General features: G+C 45.9%; 1 protein-coding gene across 9 annotated transcripts in view; it reads left to right on the forward strand.

Annotated features, from left to right (window-relative positions):
• LOC1269423 (nuclear pore complex protein DDB_G0274915) overlaps positions 1 to 26086 on the forward strand; it is a 187750-nt gene that overhangs the window by 152444 nt on the left and 9220 nt on the right. For all 9 annotated transcript variants that reach the window (XM_061644299.1, XM_061644300.1, XM_061644303.1 and 6 more), the window contains 3 exons: positions 4836 to 5290; positions 19459 to 19681; positions 25710 to 25837. In XM_061644299.1, the coding sequence (XP_061500283.1) occupies positions 4836 to 5290; positions 19459 to 19681; positions 25710 to 25837 (806 nt within the window). The remainder of the gene's footprint in view (positions 1 to 4835; positions 5291 to 19458; positions 19682 to 25709; positions 25838 to 26086) is intronic.

A 26086-nucleotide genomic window follows, 5' to 3' on the forward strand; every position in this document is an offset into this window, starting at 1 on the left:
CTTTAAAACATGCTTGAAATTGGATGATGAAGCTATTTATTGCCACTCTTTCGGCATGCGGCTAAAATAGGCACATTCCTGCCGGCCTCATCACAACCGACTGGCGAAGCGCAAACTACCAAGTAAAACAAAAGCTCTCGAGCAAAGGCGTCTGGAAGAAAAACAAAAAGACTTCCAATTGCCCTTCACCATCCCTGCCCACCAGCGTGGGTGTCGCATCGCCTGCTCACCTCGGGCCCCGGGGTGAAAGCAGTAACAAATGAGCTTGCCGATTTGACATAGCTTCGCCACTTTGCCGTTTTCCTTTTAACGCAACGCAAAGCGTACAGTTGCAGTATCTGCGCCAAAAGCAGCGACCAGAACAAAGATCCCAGACGAAGATAAAGTTCATTAATCAACGCGCGTAAATAAGTGTGCACCATCGGGTTTGCGTTCTGGTCGTGAAATAAGAAACAGCCGACATTCCTTCCCTTCGAAAACCGGCGAACGAGAACATGGGGCTGGCGGCTGGGGATGAGGATGATTGCTGGAAATTTTTCTCTCCATTTGCAACCATAAAGACATCGACCGAGTAAATCACTGAACTTGCGAGACCCGAGCGGAGATTGAGAGAGAAAGAGAGAGAGATAGAGAGAGAGAGAGAGAGAGAGAGAGAGAGAGAGAGAGAGAAAGAGCGTGAGAGACAGAAAGTCATCGAATTACGCTGCTCGTCCGATCAAGGTCGGATGGTTAGGAAGGAACAAATACCGTCGGCTATAAATTGTTTAATCTTCATTCATCGGCGACAATGAATGCCGCTAGATTAGGGAAATTAGTTTACTTTTATTTTAAACGCTCGTCATCTTTCATCGTCATATAAAGGAGAGAGAGAAAAAATAGCTCCCAGAGATAATGGGTGACACTTTAAGTTTGGTTTGTCGTGCGTCATACTTTTTGCGTGCATATTGTACTCTTTGGGTGCTGCTTTGTTAGCTGCCGTCTCATCGTCATCCCTGCTCAGCTACGTCACTTCCGGCGGGTTAACTTTTTCTCCCAATCCGAGCTGGGACGATCAGCATTTGCCACTCTTGCCCTCGCTTACCGTCCCCCCAGCTGCTGCGGGCTATGGGCCAAAAGATTGGTAAATTTGTTAACCAATAAGGTCTTTCGATAGCCCAGCCCAGCCGCATTATCCCTTTTCGAAGCCCTAAACTCTCCCATGCGTCCTTATCCCCCTGCGTCGGGTGGATACCGTCGCCGGATTTAAACGATTAATCTTACGGCCTTACCTTCCTTACCTTCCTCGGTTTAGATTTCTCCTCCTTTGGTGAACGAATATTAGGGCCTTTTTAGAATAAATGAAGCATCCCGTCCGGGGCGAAAGCAAACATTTCACTTTTGAAATACTTGAACACTACTCTAAGCTATTTGCATTAACCATTTTTACACCAAACACCCAAACACCGCAACCGAAAAACACATCAAACATCAAACAGTCACATGAAAAGTAAAGCAATAGCGTGGAACGCACAGAGCGCGCACCTGGCACACTGTATTCAAATGGTGGGAATTTTCCCGACTGCTCCACCCGAAACGAATCACCAAGACCAATCAAACCATTTGCCCCGCTTTGCCGCCCTTCGTCTGACGCTGCTAGGCTGATTGATTTTTAATTAGATTAATGATGCCTCCATTCATTGCCGGGCGAACAAAAAGCGGTGGGCATCGTGGAGCAGTGCGGGCGGTACCAGCGCCGGGCGAGATTATTTTCGATCAAGTGATTTCAATCACGAGATTTCAGCCCGCCAGCATGTCACGCCGACGCCCGTCACGCCGCGTCACACCGCTTCACACCGCGGGTGGTGGTGATTTGAATCGTGGCCCACGTTGCGCCACGGGTTGCGTCCGCGCAACCGGCAAGGTGAGAAAAATTCGCTTTGAATTCGCTAATGAGCTGTGGCCGCTTTGCCACTCCACCCATCACTGACCGGATACCTTCCCTTTCCCCCGGCAGGTTGGCAGCAAATCGATCAAACGGATGAGCAACAACCGGAAAGTTTTGATCCTTGCGAGGCGAGCCAACTATGGGACACTAATTAGCTTAAATTGATATGCGCGCATGATGCACGCAAACGAGCGGGCGCGCGCGCACGTGAATGATTATTCTAATCATGGGCGCTTGCGGTACGCGACGGTCATAGAGAGCAACAAAAAAAAAAAAATGATCGCAACGAGAATAGGAAATGGAAATTATTCTACCGTGCCTGTGACATTGTGCTACTGGAGTTGTTGTTTTTGTTTGTGTGTGTTTTTTTTTTCATCGATTGATATTGTCACAATTCGAACCATATTGCTTGCGGTAGCTGAGCGAAGAGCCAACCGGTGACGGTGGTTTGGAGGTTTTAGCTTTTGTACTGTGGTTCATTTTCATAATTTTTGCACCCGATGATTGATTTTGGCTTACCGTCGGTTTGGCACGCACGCCCGACTGTTTCCTTCGGTGATAGTTATTATAATGTTATGCACGAAGCTGTATTTCCATATCAGCCAGAGGGGCGGAAGACACAATCTATTTGAGGTTCTTTTTTTACCGGAGCGCACCCGCAATTGCAATTGCAATTAAATAATGATTTTGTTTTAATTATTGTACGCTTTTCAATTTCCCCGCGCACGCTCCGTTATTGATTGTGAGACGTATAAAATTAGGGTTTTGATTGTGCAATTACTGCACGCTGCAGATATGCTTTCGTACAAAGAGAAACGCACCAAATCCTAAGGGGGAAAACACAGCCCACGAATTGGTTGCGGAGTTGTGTGCATTACATTAAACTGTTTTCACATTTACCTTGCAACGTCCAAGGAATGGAGCCAATGAAAAGAATATACATTTCAGTATTACTGTGCTTCGTTTCAATTACATTTACCATGTTTAATCCAATCTCTCGAGCGCTGTTTTGCTTTTATTGTATTCTTGACGCACTGTCAGTGAGCCATATCGATGTCAGAAATTCACTCAAAACTCACCTACAAGCGCGGTAATGATGATCGATTGCAATGTAACGGCTGATGATTCGCACCGACGCAGGAAACAGCTCCATGGGTGGGGCTACGATAATTCCCACCCATGCTGTATTTACATTTCCATCAGGCCACAGAGCGCACATAGTGCTGTTTCTCCATTCCTGAGTGGAAATGATTTAAAATGCTTGTAATCAAGCCCCATTTTGATGCCGAAACGCATTAAGCCCCATCGTCCTCACTGAGCCACGGGAACGGGTACCGTATGATTAAGATACACGCACGATAAGCCGCTTTTCCTCACCCACAACACATACACATTCACACTCACATGAATGACAGACGTTTCGATGCGGCAAAGTGGATTGATTCGTTTGCAACGAAATTTGCCCGCCTGTAAAGTGCATTTTAATCAACGGACGGAGCACAGAATGCTCAACCAATTGAATGCGAAATAAATTGGAATTGATTTTTACATTTAAAAAATATTCACACACACATAAAAACAAAGTGAGAGAGAGAGAATGATAGTTGAAATTAAGCCCACTACGGTGTCTCCCTCGGTAACAGGATATGCAGAAAAATAAACTCACTCCACTCCGGGTAGACTCTGGGTGGATCGGGGAAAACAGTTTTACTGCTCCATATGTACCGAAATTGAATTACACCCATTTACGTCGCGCTCGATACGCAACTATCGATCAAATGTTTTGCCCGTAGCGACGAGTGCGTTCATTTAGCTAAATTAATTTGGCCAAATTTGGCCAGCTCACATCCTTGCCACTCCCCACCTCACAAGCAGTAGAAAAATGAGTTGTGTAATGGTTGAATTTGGTGGCTGTGCAAAAACAATCCCTCTCTTTCTTTCTCTCTCTCTATCTCTCTGTCTCTCTCTCTCTCTCGCTCTCTCTGTTTAATTTAAAGCTCACTGGCTTACAGCGCATCAGTTAGTGGTGGAGATAAGTCGAAGCGAGGCCGAATAAGTGATTGCATTTTACATTTTCACTTTGCACGGGTTTCCAAAATGCACTTTGGCAGAGGACCAGCTTGACCTGGGAGCGATGCTGCCGTACCCCGGTATCATAAATCAGTAAATTTTGAATTTGAATCCCGGCTGGACGGCTGGCATGCAAAGCTTACCGAATTGGAAGTAAATTCAATTTATTGCAAAAAAAAGCCAGCCAGATCAAGTTGTAACACGACAAAATTGATACTGAGTTTGTTTTTTCATTTTCTCGTATTATTTAAGCTGAAGTTCACTATTGAAATCAATTTGACGTTTTTTGTTGTGAATATTGAAACCAATTGCAATGGCAGTAAGGTTTCCATTTGACCAAAACGAAGTGTAGACAAAGTAGGAATTGCACAGCTAACTTTAGTCGTTCTTCTACTACCCTTTAGCTGTTACCTTCTCTAATATGACATTGTTTGGTATGATATGAAACGCATGATGTCATATACATTTTGGCAAACTAGCAGATCATGAAACATTTCAAAAGGAGAGGCATAAGGCTAGCTAAGGGTAGAAAAGTGGTGGAAAAATTATAATATTTTTGAAGTAATTTCGTAAGCAAAAAATCATTTTCCTCCATCATGTTCAAGTGAAAATGATGTATAAATTTTACTCACTCAGTTGAGCCAGCTAATACCGGATGTAAACATTAAACATTAAACTTCATCGAACAGTTTGAAATGTGTTGTTCTATGGATTAATGAACTCTGATTAGCTTTTTTCATGTCTGAAATAAATTGATTTTCACCCATTGTACGGACCTGATTACTTTGCCAAAAACCAAATAATCATTTCCTTCTTTCTATTTCTTTCTTTTGCTTCACAGTAAACGCAGCACAACGAGACGCGATACCAAAGCAGCAGCATACCGCATCAACGAAAGACAGCAGTAGTCAGGCAGGGCAACCGGGCAACTTGCTAACCGGCAGCAGTAGCAGTAGCAGCGGCAGCGGCAGCAGCAGTAGCAGTAGTAGTAGCATTAGCAGTAGCTCTAGTGTAAGCAGCAGCACAAGCACAAGCAGTGCTGGCAGTAGTGGCAGTAGCAGCAGCAGCAGCAGCATAAGCACCACCAGCAGTAGCAGTAGCAGCGGAAGTGCTGCAACAGTTGGTGCTAGCAGCAGCAGCAGCAGCAGGCCAACAAACGTCGAGACGACGGCCCAGCCCACGGAGCAGTCGCGCGTGGGGCCGTACTTTGACGTGGCCGCCTCGAAGAACGTTACGGCGCTGCTGGGCAAAACGGCGTATCTCAACTGTCGGGTTAAAAATCTCGGCAACAAGACGGTAAGTCCGCCACCACCTTCCCGATCGCTCGTCTTTTTCAGTTTAATTAAATTCCCACGTACTGCAAAGGCACCAGCCAGCCCAGAAAGGCAAACCAAAAGACAACATGCAAAAATTCTGCATCCGTCAAGGGACGATGTTTGGGGCAAGAATTTGGACAGCAACTCATTCCCGTTCCACTGTTCTTTGTTCTTCGCCAATAAAGAAGCCACATATCGGCTCACGGAAAAAAGGAAACATACAGACAAAAAGTTCCAACCTTCAGCTCTCGGCCAGGCCGTTGCATGCGCTCTTTGCAAGATGATGGTTCCGTCGGTACATTTTGTGCACGCTGGAGGATTGAATCGAGCTCGAAGCCGTTCAATCACTTGCACAGTGAACGTGCATGAGCAAATTGAATTTTCATTCTCATTGCGTAATGCATCCGTTGGAACGGGTTGCTTTTGAGAAGGTTTGTTGCAATGGTAGCAAAGAATCCACATAACAAGCCCGTTCAGTGGTCGTTGGATTTTTCCAAGCTTGGCTTATTTCCTTTACGTTTATTGTTGGAAGAATCTTTGGCTCTAGCATGAAAAACTCAAACCCCTTCAATCGGTCTCTGAGCGTTGATAATTGGATTTCAAAGATACACCTGAAGCACATATTCACTACAACCCCGAAAAGCTGGAGCTCCCGACGGTGGTTAAACGCACTTTAACTAATTGCAGTTAGAATCAAAGGCTTTCAATGGCCTGTGTAAAGCGCAAGCTTTTAACAACTCCAGGCTCCACCGTCTAATTCGTTGCGATTCGTCTGCCTTAACTCAATAGCTTCATACAACGGTCTAATCCATATCGATCAGTGTGCATCAAATGGCAAGAGCAACAGACAGAGATCGCCAAAAAACCCCAACGAACAAGCGCACGTGTTCCGTACAGCATTGTGCATAGCGCTTTTAACGCAACGGCCAGTGCGGTCTGCGCGATACCAGCGCTCCACCGTTCTTTCATGCCATTCAAGTGTTTCACTCATGGCAGCTTTGGTTGCAATGCAAAATTCATGTTCCTCTCGGCTAATGTGTTGGAGGTTCAGAAATAAAACACGTACACACACACACACACAAAGCTTCATCGCATTGCCCAAATGCTTAAGTGCATGCTGGCACCACGAGATCTCCCGAGCGATACCGCCCGTCGATTACCGCAGCGATGAAGCCAATCGGTGAAGGATTCCGTTACGTTGTGCAAGATGGACCGGAGAGTGAACCGAATGAAACCGGCCAAACAGCAACAACAAGAGCCGGAAAAAACGTGTTAAACCCTCACACAACTTCGGTACATCATCACGCGGATGCATTTGGCTGCTCGCATTCGGCTGGCATTGCGCACCGGACCGGCGGGCTGCTCTACCAGTAACGCCTGATGTGCGCAGCCAAATGGCTGATCGCGCCCAAAATAGCAGTACAGAGCCCGGGCGGCCCTGTCGGATCGATTTGCATTTGAACAATTCGATTCCTGATCGAAACCCGTTGCCTACATCTGACGGTTAGACAGTTACTTACTAGGACTAGATGCGACGGAAGAAAAAGAAAATCCACGATGATATCCATTCGGAGTACGAACGAGCGTGCACGTTCTGTTGAACAACACAGCACAGCGATGGTTTGGCAGCTGCATCCGTGCTGCATGTTTTTCGGCACGGCAGGGCATGTTCATGCCAATTGTTGTAGAACATTAGCGTGGAACGGGAGGACAAGTAGACGAAAAAAAAACCAAACATGAATACGAAAAGCAACGTATTGAGTTTGGGAAAACGAAAAAAAAATGGTTCTGCAACTCTTTTCACTAACGGACAATCGCAGACCGTCAGTGGCGAACGAGCAAGCGAAAAGCTGCAGCTAGGTTGCTTAAAGTAGAAAATACACATATGCACCCAGAGATACAGTTTCAGCAGAACTGTGCTTTGGTAGGTTCCTTTTGTGCGGTCTCTAGAAACAATTGAGGGCGCTTAAACTCATTGCCGACCGGCATTGCAACGACGTTCCGCCGCTTGTCAGCTACTCGGCAACACGCAAAGCAAACAGACGTGCGCGATTGCATAAAAAAGGTGCCAAGCGCTTCGAGCTACCGCAGATACTTCCCTGTTTCCACATATGAATGTGTGGCTGATTTTTTTAAGCTTTGGGTTAAAAAGGACGAAAAAACACCCTGGCCATGATCGAAGAACTAGCCTGAAACCGTTTGACAAACGTTCGACATGTTTCAATGCAGTTCGGTTTCGGTGCAAAACGGTCCGCCTGCCTTGTGGCAGAGCGACCGGAACGAATGTGAGCAGATGAGTTTTGTGTTCTATTGATTTCTACCCAATTTCATGGCATCTGCCCCATGGTTGCAAATTATTTTTCAAAAGAAATTACGCCCTTCAAAGGATCAACTCTTGCGGTGCGGTCAAAACGCAGAATTACTTTGTTAGCAGACAACAATGGAAGTTTTGAGTCGCAGTATTTACAAGGAATTGGTAATTACTACGAATTATTTTTCAACACGGTGTTGATTTGCATTAAAAATGAATATATACAATTTACACTAGTTTTTTTAAATCAATTCCAACTTAAAAGGATGGCGACTTAATTGTTGTTAATTGAATATTCTTACGCTCAGGGAGCTTAATTCCAGATTGAAGCTCCTTATATGCTATATGTGATCATCAACACAAGGTAAAAAGGCTTATAATATTTGTGCAGTAATCTAAACCAATCAGCAATATGATAAAACATATGCCACTTATTTTGTTACCCAGCGCCAGCCCACCAGAGTCTGGCGAGCTTGATACGCTGCACGACAGTGAGGTCGCCGTACATCTCGTATAGCTCGTCGTTATAACGGCTCTTACATTGTCATCCCAAACATACAGGACCAAGTATCCTTCTGAGCATCTTCCTCTCTAACGCGGCTAAGAGGGTTTCATCAGATTCGGAAAAGGAACATGTCTCAGAGTCGTATATGAGTACCGGTACTATATAGGTGCTATATAGTCGCAGCTTCGTTCGTCGCGACAAGTTCTTTGAGGTGAACTGCTTGCTCTGGCTGTAGAATAACTGGTTGGTAGCCAGTATCATTGCGCGCAACTCAGTTACCATGCTTTTGTCGTTACTGACCTTTGACCCAAGGTAGGTGAATTCCGGAACGACTTCATAAATACGTTCACCTATCTGTACGTCACACCTACTTAGGTTTGCAATCCGAGGTTCTCTGCCGCCTGCTCGATCCCTTGGTAGGATTCTGCTACATAGGAGAGCCGCAAACCAATGATGTCTATATCATCAGCGTATGCCAGGATCTGAAGTCCCGAAGTCTCCAACCTCCAGTCCCGGATGGCCCTCTCTAGCGCCAAGTTAAATAGCAGACAGACACGCCCGTCCCCACGATGTAGTCCTTTGATGGTAGAAAAAGGCCCTGAGATTTTTTCATCCACCTTCACCTGGAAAGTTGGACGTTGGTCATAGTCATTCTAACTAACTTTATCAGTTTGGTCGGAATTTCAAAAGAGCTCATACCCTCGTACAGTTTTTCCCTGACTATGCTATCATATACGACATTGAAGTCAATGAAGACAATAAAACAAAAACCTGGACGAAACAGATTTTGCGCCTGGAAACGTTTGTTGATCTCACCTCGTGTATCTCTACAGTAAACATTAACTCCAAACAATGTGATGAATGTTTCTGATGCAAACAGAAACACAACCTATCGATGGAAGTACAGACAACGTTATTTTAAGCGGACATACTTACACTTCGACGGCAAAAACGAACTCTCGTCAGTGTGTCTACTGAAGTTTTTGGAAGTAGATCAAACAAACAAAAAACTTATTGAAAGTTATCTGCCATGTATCTTGTATCTACCACACAACAGCTAATAACATATTGTAAATAAAGTTTCACAAAGTCCTTACCGCAACCACCGGTCTTGTGTTACATTTACAACCGCATGCGTTACTTAAGATGCAAAGAACACGGCTTCGTGTTCAAACCCGGTTCCAAACGTCCCGAAACGTATCGGATTATCCTTAGCAACTCGGTACAAAGTTTTCGCCAATCAATCAACACAAGTGAACTGCACCAGCAGTCTCCTGCCAGCGCGTCAACACTCTGACGTCAGCTCAAACTGATCCCATCCAAACGAGCTTTTTATTGAACCATCTTGGGTGCTGTTGGACTGCCTATTGTTATCCAATATCCTGTATTGCCCATTTTTTTCTGCAGTGAGTTTTCCGGTAATTAACGACACCCTCGCCAGAGCGTTTCTCATTATGTTTGCTCAGCTGCTGCCCTGCCGTCGATTTTGGTGGGTCCCGACCCCGGTGGTGACGAGGAGCCGTTTCCGGTCTCGTACAATATACCGCAACGAAACCGTATGCCCGCTGCACCCGTTGGTAACTCCGGCAAACCATTGCGCTGGCAGTGCTGTGGCGTTCAGCTTTTAAGCAAACTGCAAGAGAGAAACTTTTCACTATCCTCACACACACACACACACACACACACACACATACACACAGAGAAAAAGGCAAAGAGGGGAAAAAAGTACTTCCTATCTCACGGTCTCCGCTTCCACAAGCGAGCGAAATGGGAAGTGAACTATGAATTGGACACCATCATCATTGTTAGAACTTTGTCTTTTATAAGGCAAATTGGGAAAGCCAAAAAAAGGGACCATGAACTTGCTCTACCTCTCTCGCTCTCTTGCTCCATCCACAGCTCAAGCAAAGCGCACCACAAGGCGCCGGGATTGAATGGGTTCTTCTGCTTTCGCATCTTTTCTTATCCCTCTCAGGCGCAGGCAAACCAGGGCCCGCCCCAAGCATCCCTGTGTTTGGTTGAGGTTGCTTTGGTCTGGTTATGCTGAAAGGTTTCCAAGACCCGGTGTGGCTCATGTAGCTTCCCGTACATCTGCTTGTTTTGTGGGGCGTACGTGGGGGGAAGGAAGTCGATAAAAGCCATCCACCGCATTCTGTGGCAAAGCGGGCGATTCCCTTTTTTCGTACTATAAGCCTCGTAGACCGTTAAACTTTACGGGTTTTGCTTCTTTTTTTTTAATATTGCGCGGCAAACCCGGACAACACACTGCACCCGTCTTAGTGCAGCATAATTAAGAGCATCTTTAAACTTTTTTTTGTTTTTGGAAGGCACAAACATCACCAAACGGCGTCGATGCGGGACCGACCGAGAGCTGCGAAATGGTGTGCCGAATGGTTGAATAGTTTTATTTCCCAGTCAGCTTTACCGAGGCGGGGTGGTTTCTTCCTTTTCGAAAGCTCTGCTCTTCTTCGGTGAGGCTATTTCGCGTTCACCAGATGGCATAAAACGTCCGTAAGCGTACGAGCGTCTCGGCTAAGTTAGTTCATAAAAGTTTGGTTCAGTTTTTTTTGCCCTTCCGCGCCGAGACAAGGGTGCTCAATTGCCCCTGGGGCTAAATAGGTAACATTCATGCTGCAAAATGCCACTTGCCAAGTGTATTGCCTATCGTCTTATATGAAACGCCAGCCGCTCATTAGTCGCAATGGGACCGAACCGAAGATACCGTGGCACCCAAAACTTATCCGCTCTAGGCATCTGTCCGGCTTGAACACATGCACACACTCACACACACACTCGGGACCGGGTGTGACGATTGAATCGGCTTACCAGCAGCTGGCAGGAGAGCGCCAAAACGTGGGTTTAATGTTCAACCTTTCACCGTCGGTCCTTTGCTGTGCTTTTGCAGCTTAAAAAGGTACGCACGCTGTGCAATCCTATCAACAAATTTTACCAGCCAAAACCTGTCGCCTACCGGTACCGGTCGGGGTCGGTCGGTCGGACAAGTCAAAACTCACTAGCACACACACACACACACCAAATGTCGGTGTCGGTGCAGGCAATGAAAATGTCCCCACCGTCCAGCAGGAAAAGGTTCGCCTGTCAAGCAAAAGGGGGTCGAAGGGACACACCAAAATTCGTTACTGCATTAGACAGCAAGTCCATTTATCGTTCGGGCAGAAATGACACTGCTCTTCTGCTTGCTGCTGCTCATTTTTTTTTTTCTGCCCACTGCTCCATTCTCATCGTGTCTTCCTTGTATGAAGCAACCACCAATTTTTACGGCAGTGTACTCGGTGGCTGCCTTTCGACCTGTGACGCCATCCGTACCATCGAACGGCGGAGGTAAGGAGAACTCGATAAAAGCATAAATCTAAGTGAGTTACTTCGACGAACCGGAAGGGGTTAGTGGTTCAATTTTTCCTCCGAACAAACACCGGCGCTAGACAGGGGACAGTGACCGACTGGGCCGCAAGCATGGATCCACCCGACCCACACGGTGGGAAATTGCAGTGCCGGAAAGCTGGGCGTTTTTTTTTTGTGTGTGCGAATCTCCAACGGCACACAGCAACAGCGTGAGCAAACGAAAGGAAAGAAAGAAAAAAAAACAATACCCAGAAATTGTACTTGCATGATGTTCATTCTTCATCGCTACCGCCCATCCATTTTCTTCGGTTTTCCATCAAACACCATCATTGGCTGGTGGCCATTTTTTTATTTTTGCTTTGTTTGTTTTGTTTTCTTTTGTAAGAACCAAACGGAAGGCAGTGAAAAGCTGCTGGCGTAAAACAAACAGGATGACTTGTGAGGAGCCCGTACCAGCACCGGACCAGCCACTGTTCGTGTATGTGTGTGTGCTTATGCTTACGTGTTTACCGAAAGTTCGGTGCCGAATTTCTTCCTCCCGTCGGGTTCTTTGCCGTTTATGATTTTTATTCATTCCGTTCATTTCGTCCAGTTTTCGCTCGCACATGAATAAAACATGTCCCGGGGCTAGCGTTAGCCCGTGCAAGTGGCCTGCACAGTGACGTGATTCATGCACGATGGCGGTCAAAACACAACGAACCGAAGAGGGAGAGAGAGAGAGTGTGTGTGGAGGAACGGCAGATCCGCTTAGCACGGGCGCGAAACACCGCCCGGCCAATAAAAGTGATGAGAAACTGAAGAGGCAACCCGACCCGAAGAGACCGGACCAGCAGAACCCGTCAACACAGAGCGTTTTTTTTCCTTCTTCTTTTTAACCTTCTCTCCGGAAGCAATTTTATCTAGCGCCAACGGATGGGTGGTTGGTGAGGCGGACGATATGCACCGGAAGACGAGCTTTGAACTAAACCCACTCCCACGAGTGAAGGAAATGTGTATGAAAATATTTATGCAAACTTCATGCATCGTCCCGGTGGGCTCTGGTGAGCGAAGGGACTGGGAATGTGAGCGGTCTCATGTGGCACAAGAAAAAAAAAAAACACGACGGTGCTGCTGGTGAGTTGCTCGCTAGGAACTGTTTAAGGGCAGCAGTAGTTAGTAAGTTCTTTAAAAAATGACATTTTAAGTGCTATTATAAATCGTTTGTACTATCTCATTTGGCTCGGTTACCGGACTAGGCAACGGTATATTTCCACTAGCAGACTCTGAGATTCACAACAAAGGCACTTAAGGAGCTGAATTTGATTCTATACTGATACTGGTTCTGAGCTCGATCCAGCACCAGTCCTGAAACTTATGCTGAGTATATTACGATGCTGGAACTGATCTGAACCCCGTTCCGGTCTTGGAACTGTACTAAGTACATCTTGCATTTTTCCTGTGAATGGCCAGATTATCTCTGAAATTGGCCATGTACCTTCACAGGTTCTGTGGTGGTCTAGGAATCAAGGTCTTAAAAACTCAAGGACTGCTTTTCACTAAACACAGATACAAAAATTTAGAGAAAATCGAATAGTTATCCTCTAAACACAAAGAGAAATCAAGTCAAAATGACAAAAAAAATCATCCATTCACCCGTTCCGGCGCTCGTACAGTAAACTTTTCCCGGCATTTCCCAACTGTTGTACCTTCACCGAAAAATGCTCTAGTTCGTTCGGCGCTTTTCATAGCAGACACTTGCACACAAACATACCAAAAGGGCTAACGACCAAGCAAAGCAAACAATCTGCCTGATTAGGTATTTTTTCAACCCACACTTCCCCCTCCATCGATGAATCAGCTAATCAAGCGAATGGTGAACCAGTGCCGACCACCAATCTTCTGCACTCTCCAGTCGTGCTGGGCCAAGGTGGGCCAAGAACTCGGTTGTGGAAAATCAATAAAAGTAGAGGACTGAGAATTGCCTTTTTTGCTTGCCATTTTCAAGTCATATACATCATTCGAAGCTATAACGCTTGCGAGGGCACTAAAAAGACACGTAGTCGGGTTGTCGTGCTTAGGAATGGAAAGCAAAAAAAGCGTAAAAAAGTTCAATAAAAAGACTTGAATTCATTTGATTTAGTTTTAGCTTAAAGTGTCGGATGCTGGAAGCAGAATGAAATGAAATTCTTCCCAGTCGTTGTTAGAAAATCATGACACTTTCAGAATAAAAACAGTAAATAGATCGTAATGTGATAAAGTTCCTATCGCCCACATCGCTTCCAGCGTAATTTTGCACCATTTCAATCAATTTAGCTGACTATTTTTGTACACCTCAGCCAGGTGTCAGCGCACGGTACAAAACACGGTTGCAGTTTCTCCTGTGAATGACCGGCGACAGAGCGTCATCATTCTGCCACGAAACGGTTCTCGCCGTTGTCGGCCACATTCGCTCCGTAAGGTTGCCGGGAAAAATGTGCTCATCACTCTCGGGGCAGGGTGCTGCTAAGCGTGAACAAACGTGCCAATATGCTTCTCTACTCCAATCGGTTTGCGGGGACGATGCCCTCCAGCTGGAAGGGTGGGTTGGAAATTTAATTACACTCTTCGGGATGGTGTACAGCAGCAACAGCAGCAACAGCATCATCATCCAGCGACACCAAAAGTACTCGCCCATCCTTCATGCGCCACGCCACGAGTACGGAGTAACTTTTTTAATAGAAAAACTCAAACTGATTCCCATTAATATTAAACGAGACAGACTATTACTTCATTGATTTTTTATAGAAGTGACTCCGGGTGGTTCACACTGCGACTGCCACACATCGTCATCGAGCGCATCGCCGCACCGGGCTTTAGCCGCTGGCTGTCGCCCGAGCGATCGCTGAATCGTCTCGTTAAGTACGCCATTCATCTGCTTCATCTTAGGGTTGGCTGGCTCTGGAACTGGCTGCCACACGTCGTCGTAGTCCATAATGGGACATTATTGGAGGGTGCGCAAAAACGAGCGGACCAACTCGCTCGGGCTTCGTGCACCGCCCACCTACTCGATGTTTGACAACAAAATTAAAACCCCGCACAGAGGAGGAGCAGACGGAAAAACGGGGGACAAAAAACACAAGACGAACAAACATGTGTTCACGACCCACCGAAACGTCGGTACGGTAAACTTGAGCCACACTGCTTTGGTTCCCGCTTACACACACACACACACCCACACAAACTCTCTTCCCTAAGAAGGAACGGGCGGACTAAACTTTCGTCAACCGGTCTATCGTTCCTGGTGGAGTACTCCTTCTAACCACGAACCTGACGATATGCACCCCCTTTAGCAGCCACTGGTCGGTAGTGGTTTTGTTAGAAAAGTCAATCAATATATTCGATTATGTTGTCTCATGCATTATTCAAACATAACGAGGCAGGCAAAGCGGGACACTACCCCACGGTCGAACGGGCAGCCTGCACGACAACTGCTGCTGCTGCCAGCAGGACCGTCTGAGCCAGCCGCCTGGTCGCATGGTTTACAGGATTAGATACACCGTTTATTTATGATGATGCAAACTGCGAGAAAAGGCTAATGATAATCACTGCTCGGCATTTGAGTGCGGCATAAATCCAGCTGCCGATTTGCTGCTGGATATTTATGCTGAGGTGGGGCCCGTAATTGTTTCGCTTGTTTGAGGGTGATGTTTCCGATGATCCATCGTGATTTGCTTTGCGGTGGGAAACCATTTGTCTGGGCTTTGTTTCGTTAATTTTAATCGATTTTGCGTGTGTGCATTCTGTTCGACACTTTGTGAATAACCGGGGACATTTTGATTGTAAGATTAGTTTACGAGTCGCAAAGCTATCTAAGAGGCCGGTTTTGGCTTAACAATTCAGGGGAAAATGAAACATTTACTGCCTTTTCTTCAGTGTTTGAACTTGTTTCTCTTCTTCTTAATCAAAATTAAAAAAAAAATAGTATTTTTTAGCTTTTTTAAATATATCTTTTGAACGTTAAACTATTACTGCTGAACCTGATAAAACTGTTACCAGTAACAAAATTATAATTATTTACATGATGCGTAACATCACAGCACCAAATCACATACCTTCAGGCGTTTAACGGGGCATGCAAAAAGGAACTGTTTACCTTAATCAAACATTGAATGCTCCTCACTTCCCCCAATTGCCTAGAGCCAGGGGTGGAAAATTGTTTTGTTTGGTTATTTCTTCTTTGACACATAGCATAATTAATTCAATAACGTTTTTATTTGTTTTTTTTTTGTTTATCAGCTTATGCAATAAAACGTATCTTTTCCCGTGAGATATTCCGCCCCAGGGTTTCGCCCTGTGCATTTGCGTGACCAGTCAAGCGCGCTTCGATATTCACTTTTCCAACCAACCGGATATTAATAGTTTCACGTGCGTCCTGACTACATCCGCACATTTACAACCGAACAAAACCGACAACAAAAAACAATCTCCAAAAGGCCAGGGTCAGAAGTGAAACACAATGGGTTAGGCAAAAGCCATTGTAAAAACATGTCCACTCAAAGGCACAAAAAATGGAACACAAGCTTCGCTTCCACAAACTATCTGCCCGCTGGTCGCGTATTACGCCCATGAAATCTCTCATCCCCATAGCAACACACAAAACACACGTTACGTTCCACATCCGATCGGCCAACGTGAGACAATTCTCGTTTCGATGAGGTCCACCGATTGTTTGTTTTTTCTCTCTCTCTCTCTCACTCTCTTTTTCATTTTCACGTTTTGCATAACAACGCACACGCTCGGAAAAGCAGTGCGAGACGAGTAGAAAATTCATGGATAATTTATTCCTGCTGCATACAAGCAATAAATATATTTTATTTTATTTATTTTCCAACGTTTTTATGTTTTTTCATCGTGCTTTTCTGTTTGTGTGCTTTTTTCCACTTGTAATTTAGATGTCGTTGAGCTTTTGTTCGTGCCACTGTTTTGCAAGTGTGTGTATGTGTGTGTGTGCGCTGCTTGCATGCATGTCCAATCCACCCGGAAAATCGCTCCCCATCGGTCTACATCGGCGCAGAACCATTTTCACGGTACAAGGACACTGCCGCTAGATTGTCTCATCGCAAATTGGTTCAGTTACGTCAGCCGGCAAGTTACAGCGAACCGAGGAGCGGCCCAGTTTCGGGCCGACCGGAAATGAATTCTGCGGAGGGGGGGGCGGGTGGTTGCAATCCGGTCGCTGGTACGTGGCAGGGATGGAACATTTTACGACCACTTGAATTCACGCGCCACAGATGAGCTTTCGTTCGCTTGGCTTCGACCGTGTAGAGTGCGGACGATATTCGGTGAAGAGGATGTACACAGCAAAAACCTACACACACACACACACACACGCACCCTCAATAAAACAACATAATACTAGTGACTCTTTACGGACCGACAAACCGACCGGGTCTAATGAAAAACAAACCCATGCGGAAGGTTGCACACGTTTGGAAATGCACCAATGTATGCTAAATTCATTACACAAGGGTTGATAAATCGAACGTTCAGCAAGACGATGGCAACATTTTAGAAACATCACACTCAGTTAATGATAAATGCAAAGCAAACGAAGCCTTAAATGAATCAATTTCAAGCTACTTTCGTCACAAAAACAAAACAAAAATATGTTACCCCAAGAAATCGTTTGCGTGTGGCAGCAACAGTCACTACCGACCGCTCTGTACCCGTGCATAGGAAAGACAAATATACTCAAAACATTGTATAATTCACCACCAACGAGCACCACTTTTATGAGCGTTCCAGTTTGATCAAACATGTATGAATCAATTAAAACCACCCGGAGGCTTGCGTGACCCAACGGACATGTGTCCAGTGGCGTATAATCAACCGTTTTGAGCAAAAGACAGGTTTTGCTTCATTTCTTCCACGTTTTTGTCTGCCGTTGTGGGACGGCTTTGAGTGTGTGTGTGTGTGTGTGAGTGGAATGATACACTGCTCCCTTCGACCGTTGCCACGCACGTCCCTTCGCTGGTGACTTCAACCATTCTTGAGACGTTCGCGAGGGTGCGTGTGATGTTCTGGCGCGACCCAGCGCGTGCCCATGATTTGTGTGATGGTCTAATCTGCTTCGCTTAAGTGCTGAAGTGACGTGTTCCGACGCTGAGTGCAGCGTGATAGCGTGCCGGTTGCGGTACGCCCAAATAATACTGTGGCGGTGTTGTAGCTGGGGCTGTGAGAGCTAATAAATTTTCACACCCGACGTGGCACGAAATTGGTCCGTCCGAATGGTGGGCTAAGATAAATTGATTGTTTAAGCAGCGGTTTTACTACCAGGCGCCTCCATTGGCACCGGCGCATTAAATGACATATTAAATGTAGATGATTTTTTGTTGTGCCTGTTGTCATGTTGATATGCTTCAGTTAAGCTAAGCTGAGGATATTTATTTTAATGAACAATTATCATTTCTCTCGCAAAAAATGCATTTTTTTACAAGTAAAAAGCCGTTTGACAATTGTTTCATCACTTTCTAGCTTAAAGTTGCACAGTCATCTTTTGAGCCAAAAAAAAACCCCTCCCACTATCATGTGTCTTATGGGATCATAAGTCAAGTAAGTGCAAGTGTGCGACAAACCAAAACGTGACCCGAACAGGCGTCAGGCGTGCTGCAACGGTTAGCAGCCACCAGTAGACCAGACAGGCGGACAGGATTTCATGCCATAAATTCCCTAGCCCTGCAACCGGAATGACATTCGCCAGATGCTCTGCGGCTCTCAGCCAGTGTCTCTGCCAGAGGACACAACTAATTGATTTCATTATTCATGACATCGAACATTGTACTGCGCACTGTTCACTGCACTGTTCTTCTTCGATTACGTCTAGTGTGTTCGTGTGCATCTGGGACGTCTCTTCTGGGGGTTTTGGCTGCCGCTGCAATGGCATTTTTAACCCACAGAGAGATGTTTGCATTATCGCGCAAGGATTGCACTGTTGGCATATAATTCCCACCCATTTCAGTTCCAACCCCGCTCAACAAACCTTATTTCCTGGTTTTGCTCTTTCACGCTAGCATTGCAATGCTGCATTACAAAAACGTGTAAGGAGCAGGAGCTTTCAATGAAGCAAAGCTTTATCGATGTATAATAACCAACAAAGCGACAATTTTTAATAGAATTTAAAAAAAAGTACTTTCAACAACATGCAAGTAATTCCACATCACGCCAACAGTGCATCGTACCATACTCGGACAGCAGGGGGCCTTGGTATTGGTGCAATAAATAGCATCGTGCTTAAAACCAAAATGGAACCCATCTGCCGTTCGCCACAGCACTTGCACAATACTATTCGATGCAGCTTTCATACAATGACGTCGGTTGCACTGTCGGACCCCATGGTTAAACATTCCATTCGATGGACAGCAAACCACAAACCGCACTGACAAGCCAATCGGAAAATGAAAAGATGGCCAGATAGTCTCACGGCTAGCTGATACGGATGGACGTTTTGCCAAATGTCTGCAGCCTGCCCCCCTTGCTGACCCTCTGCTGACCCTTGGTGCTACTAAAATGATAAAGTTCAACAATGTTACCGCCTGTTGCTTAGCAAACAAGCCCGACCTGTCAAAACCGGAGCCTCCGGGTAGAGGCAACGCTTCCGAATGCAATGGTTTCGGTGCCTATGCCAAGAAGCTAACCAACGGTTTGATAGATGAGTTTCGTAAAGCATCGTGTTCGATCAACAAAGAGAGAGAGAAAGGCAACACAACACAATATGACTGCTTCAAGGGTAGATAGAGCAATACCACTCTAAGAGCGAGAAATGATCCTCCTAAGATGTATTGAGAACTGTAAGAAAATCTGCTAATACAGTAGCCTAGATAACCATAGTTGTACGAGCTTCAAATTGAAAATCATTTTTAATATCAGTTCCATAACTTTACATACCTTACTACCCACAATAACAAATTGCCTTTCCGCTCACTGACCGCTGCATCCTTCTCCCTCTTTACAGATGTTGCTGCAGGTGTCTTGGGTACGTCACCGGGACATCCATCTGCTGACGGTCGGCCGCTACACGTACACTTCCGATCAGCGGTTCCGGGCGATACACCATCCGCACACGGAAGACTGGAGCCTGCAGATCAAGTACCCGCAGCATCGCGACTCCGGCATCTACGAGTGTCAGATATCGACGACACCTCACATGAGCCATTTTGTGCACCTGAACGTAATCGGTAAGCATCGGTCGCCTACCGCCCAACCGAGTAGTTGGGTAAAACTTGCTCTCCCCTCCACCCGATCGCCGGAAATCGCACGCGTTGCGGATGATGCATGCCACAAATTTCAACACAAATTCCAACTCGTGACGTCGTCGGCAAAATCGTCTGCAAGGGTGGTGCAGGTGCATCTGCTACGCAAGCTCAACCATGGCAATCCCCGAACGGAACCGCCACTGGACGCTCCTGGAGCGCTGGGGCGGTTGGCTGAGCAATTTCTAAATTAATTTTAATTCCCAAACGCTTTGACCGCATCGTAAAATCGTACCAACGAAACCTTTGGCACGCTTCAGCTGGCAGGCAAAATTCACTGCCGACACGTTTACTGGGAACAAGATTGCACGCGAAGGCATGCGAACCGGCCAAGGGAAGGGCATTGGGATGCCAGCAGCTTTGCAAAATGTAGCACCACATGGCACTCGGGGAATTCAGCTGTGAGAGAGGGAGGGGGCCTTTGCCTGCAGGGGTTACTCGTAGCACAACCGAGGCAAGATTTGTAGCTCCTGGTACATGAAAATGACGTTCCGACAATGTACGCTTCACAAGTGGAGCCACTGTTTCTCTCTCATTTTCCGTTGGTTTGATGGTAGAAAATAATTTAAGCTTTTGCTGATGAGCTTTTAAAGCACAGTTGGTACGGGTGTGTATAATAATATAATTTTAGCTGAAGTACACATTTGCTGAAAGTTGATATTGTAAAACAGCTTCAAGCAAACCCTTTGTAATAACAGAACTACTGCAAGAACAACGAACAACATAAGTATTTGCTCAGTTATATTGAAGCGCCATTCGAAATAGAACCTTTGAACCCTGGACTACCGAATTCTACCTTGCATAAAAAGCATTAAAAATGCAAGCAACGCACATGCAACCATTTTGTAATCCAATCCCCCTTATTAAACCCTTCTATTACCGTCTCTATGCGACAACGCAAGTCAGCAACTTTGGTCGGGCTCCATTTGTTTGTACAGCCAATCCGATACGTATATGCAGTGCTTGTGCTTTTTTGGCTATTTCAGCCGCCTAGTAACGAGTTGCTAAATGCAACGCATGGAAATGGATTAAATGAACGGAAAAACGGTCCAATAATTTAGTACGTCTCTCCCGATGCGGACACCACTTGAGCAGGAAGAGCTGGTGCTGCATTGCTGTATTCAAGCGAGCGAAGCTTTCCCTCTGCATCTTTTGCAACAGTTCAAGCTTCGTCCGACAACGTCATAGACTCGCTCTTTACCGACTGTAAACAGTGCCATTACATAATCATTCCGTTTCATTTGGAAAGAGTCGTCCCCATGTTTCGCCTGATTACAAACACTGAACCATTGCAATCGATCCGTTAGGTGAAATCGAATGGTTGGCGGAACACTTCTACGGTTACCGCTGCTAGTGCAATCCGCACGACGAAACCAGAACGCAGTAATTCGGTGCAACGATTTAATTCGAACCATGTCGAACGAGCTTTTGTCTCTCGCTCGAATCGGGTTGCTCGTACTTTGGCAAACGGTTGTACGAAAGTAAACAATTTCAACCTCTCTTATTCATTACGGAGATGCAATCGCTCGTACGGTAAACGGTTACTGTTTGGCAAACTTAATTGTTCGTGTCTTAAAACATCGAACTTTTCCTATTACTATGACATTAAATGCTTCCGACCTTTTTTGAAGATAAATAAAGGAAATCAGGGGTGCAAATGCTATCTTTTAAGGCTATTTTTTTTTAAATAAATACAATCATGAAACAATTCGAAAAAAATCCACAAATATTCTACTGGAAAGGTTGAATTATCCTGCACCATATCGCTTTATATCGCCGTTGCTAATCTCGACTGCAATCGGTTTCACCGTCAATTTTTATTTTACAACGTTCTTTACGGTCTTTGTAGCAATGTATTGAATTTGCATCATCTATTGGTTTTATTTGTGAGTAAATTTAGTTACGCTTTTCATCACCCCGTATCGGTGGCTGTGATCACTGAATTCTACTCAGACATCGCTGCCGAACTGCGGATCACTATGACGATAAATTTCATTCGGTTTTTGCCCACGCTGACCCATCGCCCAACATCAATGGCTTCGTCGCACTTGATGGATGAAACATTACACTCCACTTACCACCGCTTAAAGGATTATCTACGCCTAAACCTAAGCGCTGCAAACGCGCCAATGCACGTGCAATGCAATTGCTGTGAATGGTCGTGTATTTACCGTGGTATATGATGGTGATGGTACTTCGCATCACTTGTCCATGTGCAATTCTATCCCTCGGAAGTGGATTTGCTCGACTTATGCGATTTGCAGTCGATAAAAACCCATTGGGAAGCGGCATGTGCCGCCAACACAACTGAAGCCTTTAAAAATCTAAACTATTTTTAACTCAGTAGCAACGCATACCTTCACTCGTCCAGCACGGGCCAGCAAAAAGGCTTTTCAAACTGAACCCCTAAAGCCGAACGTTTACAGTCCTATGGTAAAGGTGGTTTTCTCTAGTTCGTTTGTAAATCTCGAAAGGCAACGATTCCATGCAACATTAACGCATAAAACGAGAAACATAATTAATTATACAAAACAGAGAACACACACACACACACGGAGAAACTGTGTACGGCTGTGAGTGAGGCGTTGGTTGTCCGGTCACAAGCAAATACCATGCTTAAAACGAAACTAATTGCACTACCAAACCACGAAGTTAATTGTGCCACCTTGACCACGACCGTCCATCTCGGTAATACTCTCTCACTAGCCGGGGCCTTGGTGGTGCTGTGTGTTACACAATTGCCTCACAAACGACCGGACAGCGTCGAGCGGGAGACGTTCCGTAATTCTGCTCACGCGAATACGAGTACGGTGATGGGGGTGGGACGTTTCTGATGACGCAAGGCTGGTTTCTGATGACGGTAAATCACTGCAAAACCTCGAAAGCAATTTTCCGTATCAAATCCCACTCGGCCACTGTCAGCCGCGCCCGGCCGAGCCGAGTGTGGCATGATGAAGCCGACCGTGATGAGACACGGCACACACCAGCCACCGTACCGAATGCCGTTTTTCTTCTCCCAATGGTGTGGCTACATTTCCCCCCCCCCCACCACTGATAAATGCTCTATCTCATTTGCATTCGAAAGGAATAAACCAAACCGCACGACTTAATCGACAAACTCATAAAACTCGGTGTGGAGCAATTAAAACCATCGATAAATATTAGAGCTGGGTACGGTTTCGTTCGCTTCGGCTCGGCTTTGTCCGGAACCGAAACCGTCCGGTGAGCGCCGGCAAGGCTGGGGAAGCTTCCGCTTTGAGAAAGGTCGAAAGTTTCTCCGTTCGGCCGGAAGTTACATTCCGAGTGTAAATCGCTTTTTGCTCCGAGCTCGAGCGACCATGCCAGCGGGCGGCGTTGCAGTAACCGTACCCTTGCACGCCGGTGTATCCGAAAATAGCACACATCGTTGCCGTTTGCTGATAATAGGGAAAACCGCTCGCTCGATCCTTGGGCGCCGGGGAAAAGTTTCAAGGTTTGCGCCGGCACTGTGCCAGTTACGGTGTAACGCACTAGGTGTACCGCTTGGCGAAAATGGGAAACACTTCCGCCGGGACGAGAATAAACTTACGATAGCCAAACCTTCGCCCCCAGTGTGTTTCGGTAAGCGTGTTTGGCTTATCTCCCGTACCTGGGCGCGCCGGTGCCGGACGGAAATGTTTCGGCAAAAGGGGTGGGGCCGTAAACCGTACAGCGCGGAGATTTAGCAAAAAGTTTACGTGCGCTGTTCCTTTACGAAATTGATCCAATTCGGCAAAAACATTCAACATCAACAGCAAATAAAGGGCATTAATTCCTCTCATATAATAATCGATTTTGAGCAATTTTCCCTACACACTTTAAAAGAAGTGGAATCTCCGTTTTGCGATCCATCTGCATCGATAATCTCGGCCAAGATGTGCTTTCCAAGACGTTCGCCAGCGGGAAAAAAGAAAAAAGAAGAAAAAAACTAATTGATGAATTATCATAAATACCGTTAATGGCCACATTCCACACATCCATTCCGAACTCGCATGCGAAACATCTTGGGCTTAATGTACGCGGGATTAAAAGGACATCCATTTTCTCCCCCGTGACAGGATGATTCCACGCTAAGCTTCCCTCTGCTTTCTCTACCTTACGGCTTCCCCTGTTTGGTTTCCCCTCCACCGGGCAGAACCGGTAACGCAACGAGCTGGAAAGCAGCGGCAGAATTAACGCCAAATATCTCAACCATCTTCGTATCGATCGTGCAGAGCGCACTGAGCATACTCGCCCACTTTTGGCATGCTTGGAACGAGCCTGAGCCACCTGGCCACCCCGAACCGCCACGGGCCACACTGGAGGGACGAGTCGTCTATCGGCATCAAACGCCCGTCCCGTTTTCAATCATTTCCCGGCCGCGATGGTTTCAAAAGTGCCCTGGTGGGGCGCCTCCCTCATGCCTCCCACCGCGCAGCGGCAGGGGACAGGAAATAAAATCAAGTGAAAATATTTGATTTATTACTCTCCGTGTTAGTAATAAGCCGGCAGTGCCATAACGGGGAGGGGGGGGGGGCGGGCTCAGCCGGGCCTCTCTCGTTCATTCCATTCCTGTAGAAAGGAATAGACTAAAGAAGGGAACTTTCCGAACGCAAATAAATGCCCATCGAGTCTGCAAACAAAAGGACCGGCAGACGCATCCGGCCCCGAAGGTTATTTCACGGCTTACCCGTTCGAATAAATTCCTAGCATTTTTTCTCTCTTTCTCTCTTAAGATATAAATTCATCCCCTTTCACCACCAGCCCCCCCCCACGGGGGCGGCAAGGGTTGGCTGTCACGCGTTTGCACGTGGAATGCTTTAGCATCCATCCGTCGCAGAGCGTGTCCTCGTTTGGGTGGTTGAAAAATCTTCCTCCCCATTCAACCGTTGCTTTGGGGTGGAAATGTAATACTGTCCCAGGACTGAAATCCCATGCACGGGTCACTTTCTTCAACGGGAAAACAAAACAAACACACACACACACAAACACGATCGGACACTACGGTGTTCACCTTTGTGTGATATTATGTGCCTCCCCTTTCTGGTTGTTCTCACCTCCACCTCCCGGTAGCGGGTTCGGTTTCGTATCACCCAAGAGTTGCAGTTGTTTTGGTTTTGGTTTTTTTAGCCTGTGAAAAACGGTACCGAAACAGAGGAAAGAACATATCCATTTTTTTGTCGAGATTTTTGTTTTCTTATATATCTCACCCACAAAAAAAAGCAAAAAATACACAAAAAAACACAAGGACAAAGACACGAAGGGAAAGGGACAGGGCATAAATCTTTTCCGAAATGAAATAGCGCACAAAATACAGCGAAACTGAAAATAGAAAGCAGAACCTTCCGCCCACCACGGACACCTGCGAGCCGGGCCGGATTCGTTCCGTTGAATTGGCGTCTCTTTAGAACCGATTGCACGAGCGAACGGGTGAGGGTTATAAAAAAGGGACTTAGTGGTAAAAAGAAACCCCACAACCCCCTTGACACCATGACACTGGCGCGCTGTATTCTGTTACTTTCCTTCGACTTTTCCAGCGACTTTCTCGGCTGGGGCTTCTCGGTTTACCTGATTCGTCGAATGCTGGTTGTCCTTGATTAACGTCTTGTCGATGTATACACATCAGAATGCTGGAAATAGAAGTTAAAAATTAAAGATTACGGAGCAGTATTCTTATAAACGTTTGCGACGTGTAAAGTGCACTTTTAAATGCATTTCAAAGCACATTACCGCAAATACTCGTACTTCTCGTTAAGGTTTAAATACCATTTGTCTGGCTATGGTTGTTTTGATGCACCATTGCGAATAGTAGCATCATTGAAATCATATCAAAATGAACCTTTCTATTGTAGGGTTTTTTTTCCATAGCGTTCCGCGAACGCACCTACAATGGGTTTCTTTATCGACTAACTCTTGTCTCTGTTTCTCAAACTTCTCAAACGTCTTTCATTCACAGAACCTTCGACCGAGATCATAGGCGCCCCGGATCTATACATTGAGAGTGGTTCGACGATAAATTTAACCTGCGTTGTCAAGGATTCTCCCGAGCCGCCAGCTTACATTTTCTGGAATCATAACAATGCGGTAAGTACCCAGAAAGGGCCTGAATTGATCGACATTTGAGCAGCGTGAGCTCGCCAGCTAAGCTTGTTTGCATAATTGAAGCAATCTACACCAACAAAGAACTGGCTCTAATGCTGGCTTTGTTTGCCTTAAAGCATTCATAATTTGACCTGTGAACTGTAATGTCAGCTAATTACTTAAGAACATATCTCAACATTTTTGCCCCACCGGCTGCCTGGCTCGAACGAATCAAAAGCGTTACATAAAGCG

This window comes from Anopheles gambiae, chromosome 2 (assembly GCF_943734735.2).
Source record: "Anopheles gambiae chromosome 2, idAnoGambNW_F1_1, whole genome shotgun sequence".
Classification (NCBI taxonomy): Eukaryota; Metazoa; Arthropoda; class Insecta; order Diptera; family Culicidae; genus Anopheles; species Anopheles gambiae.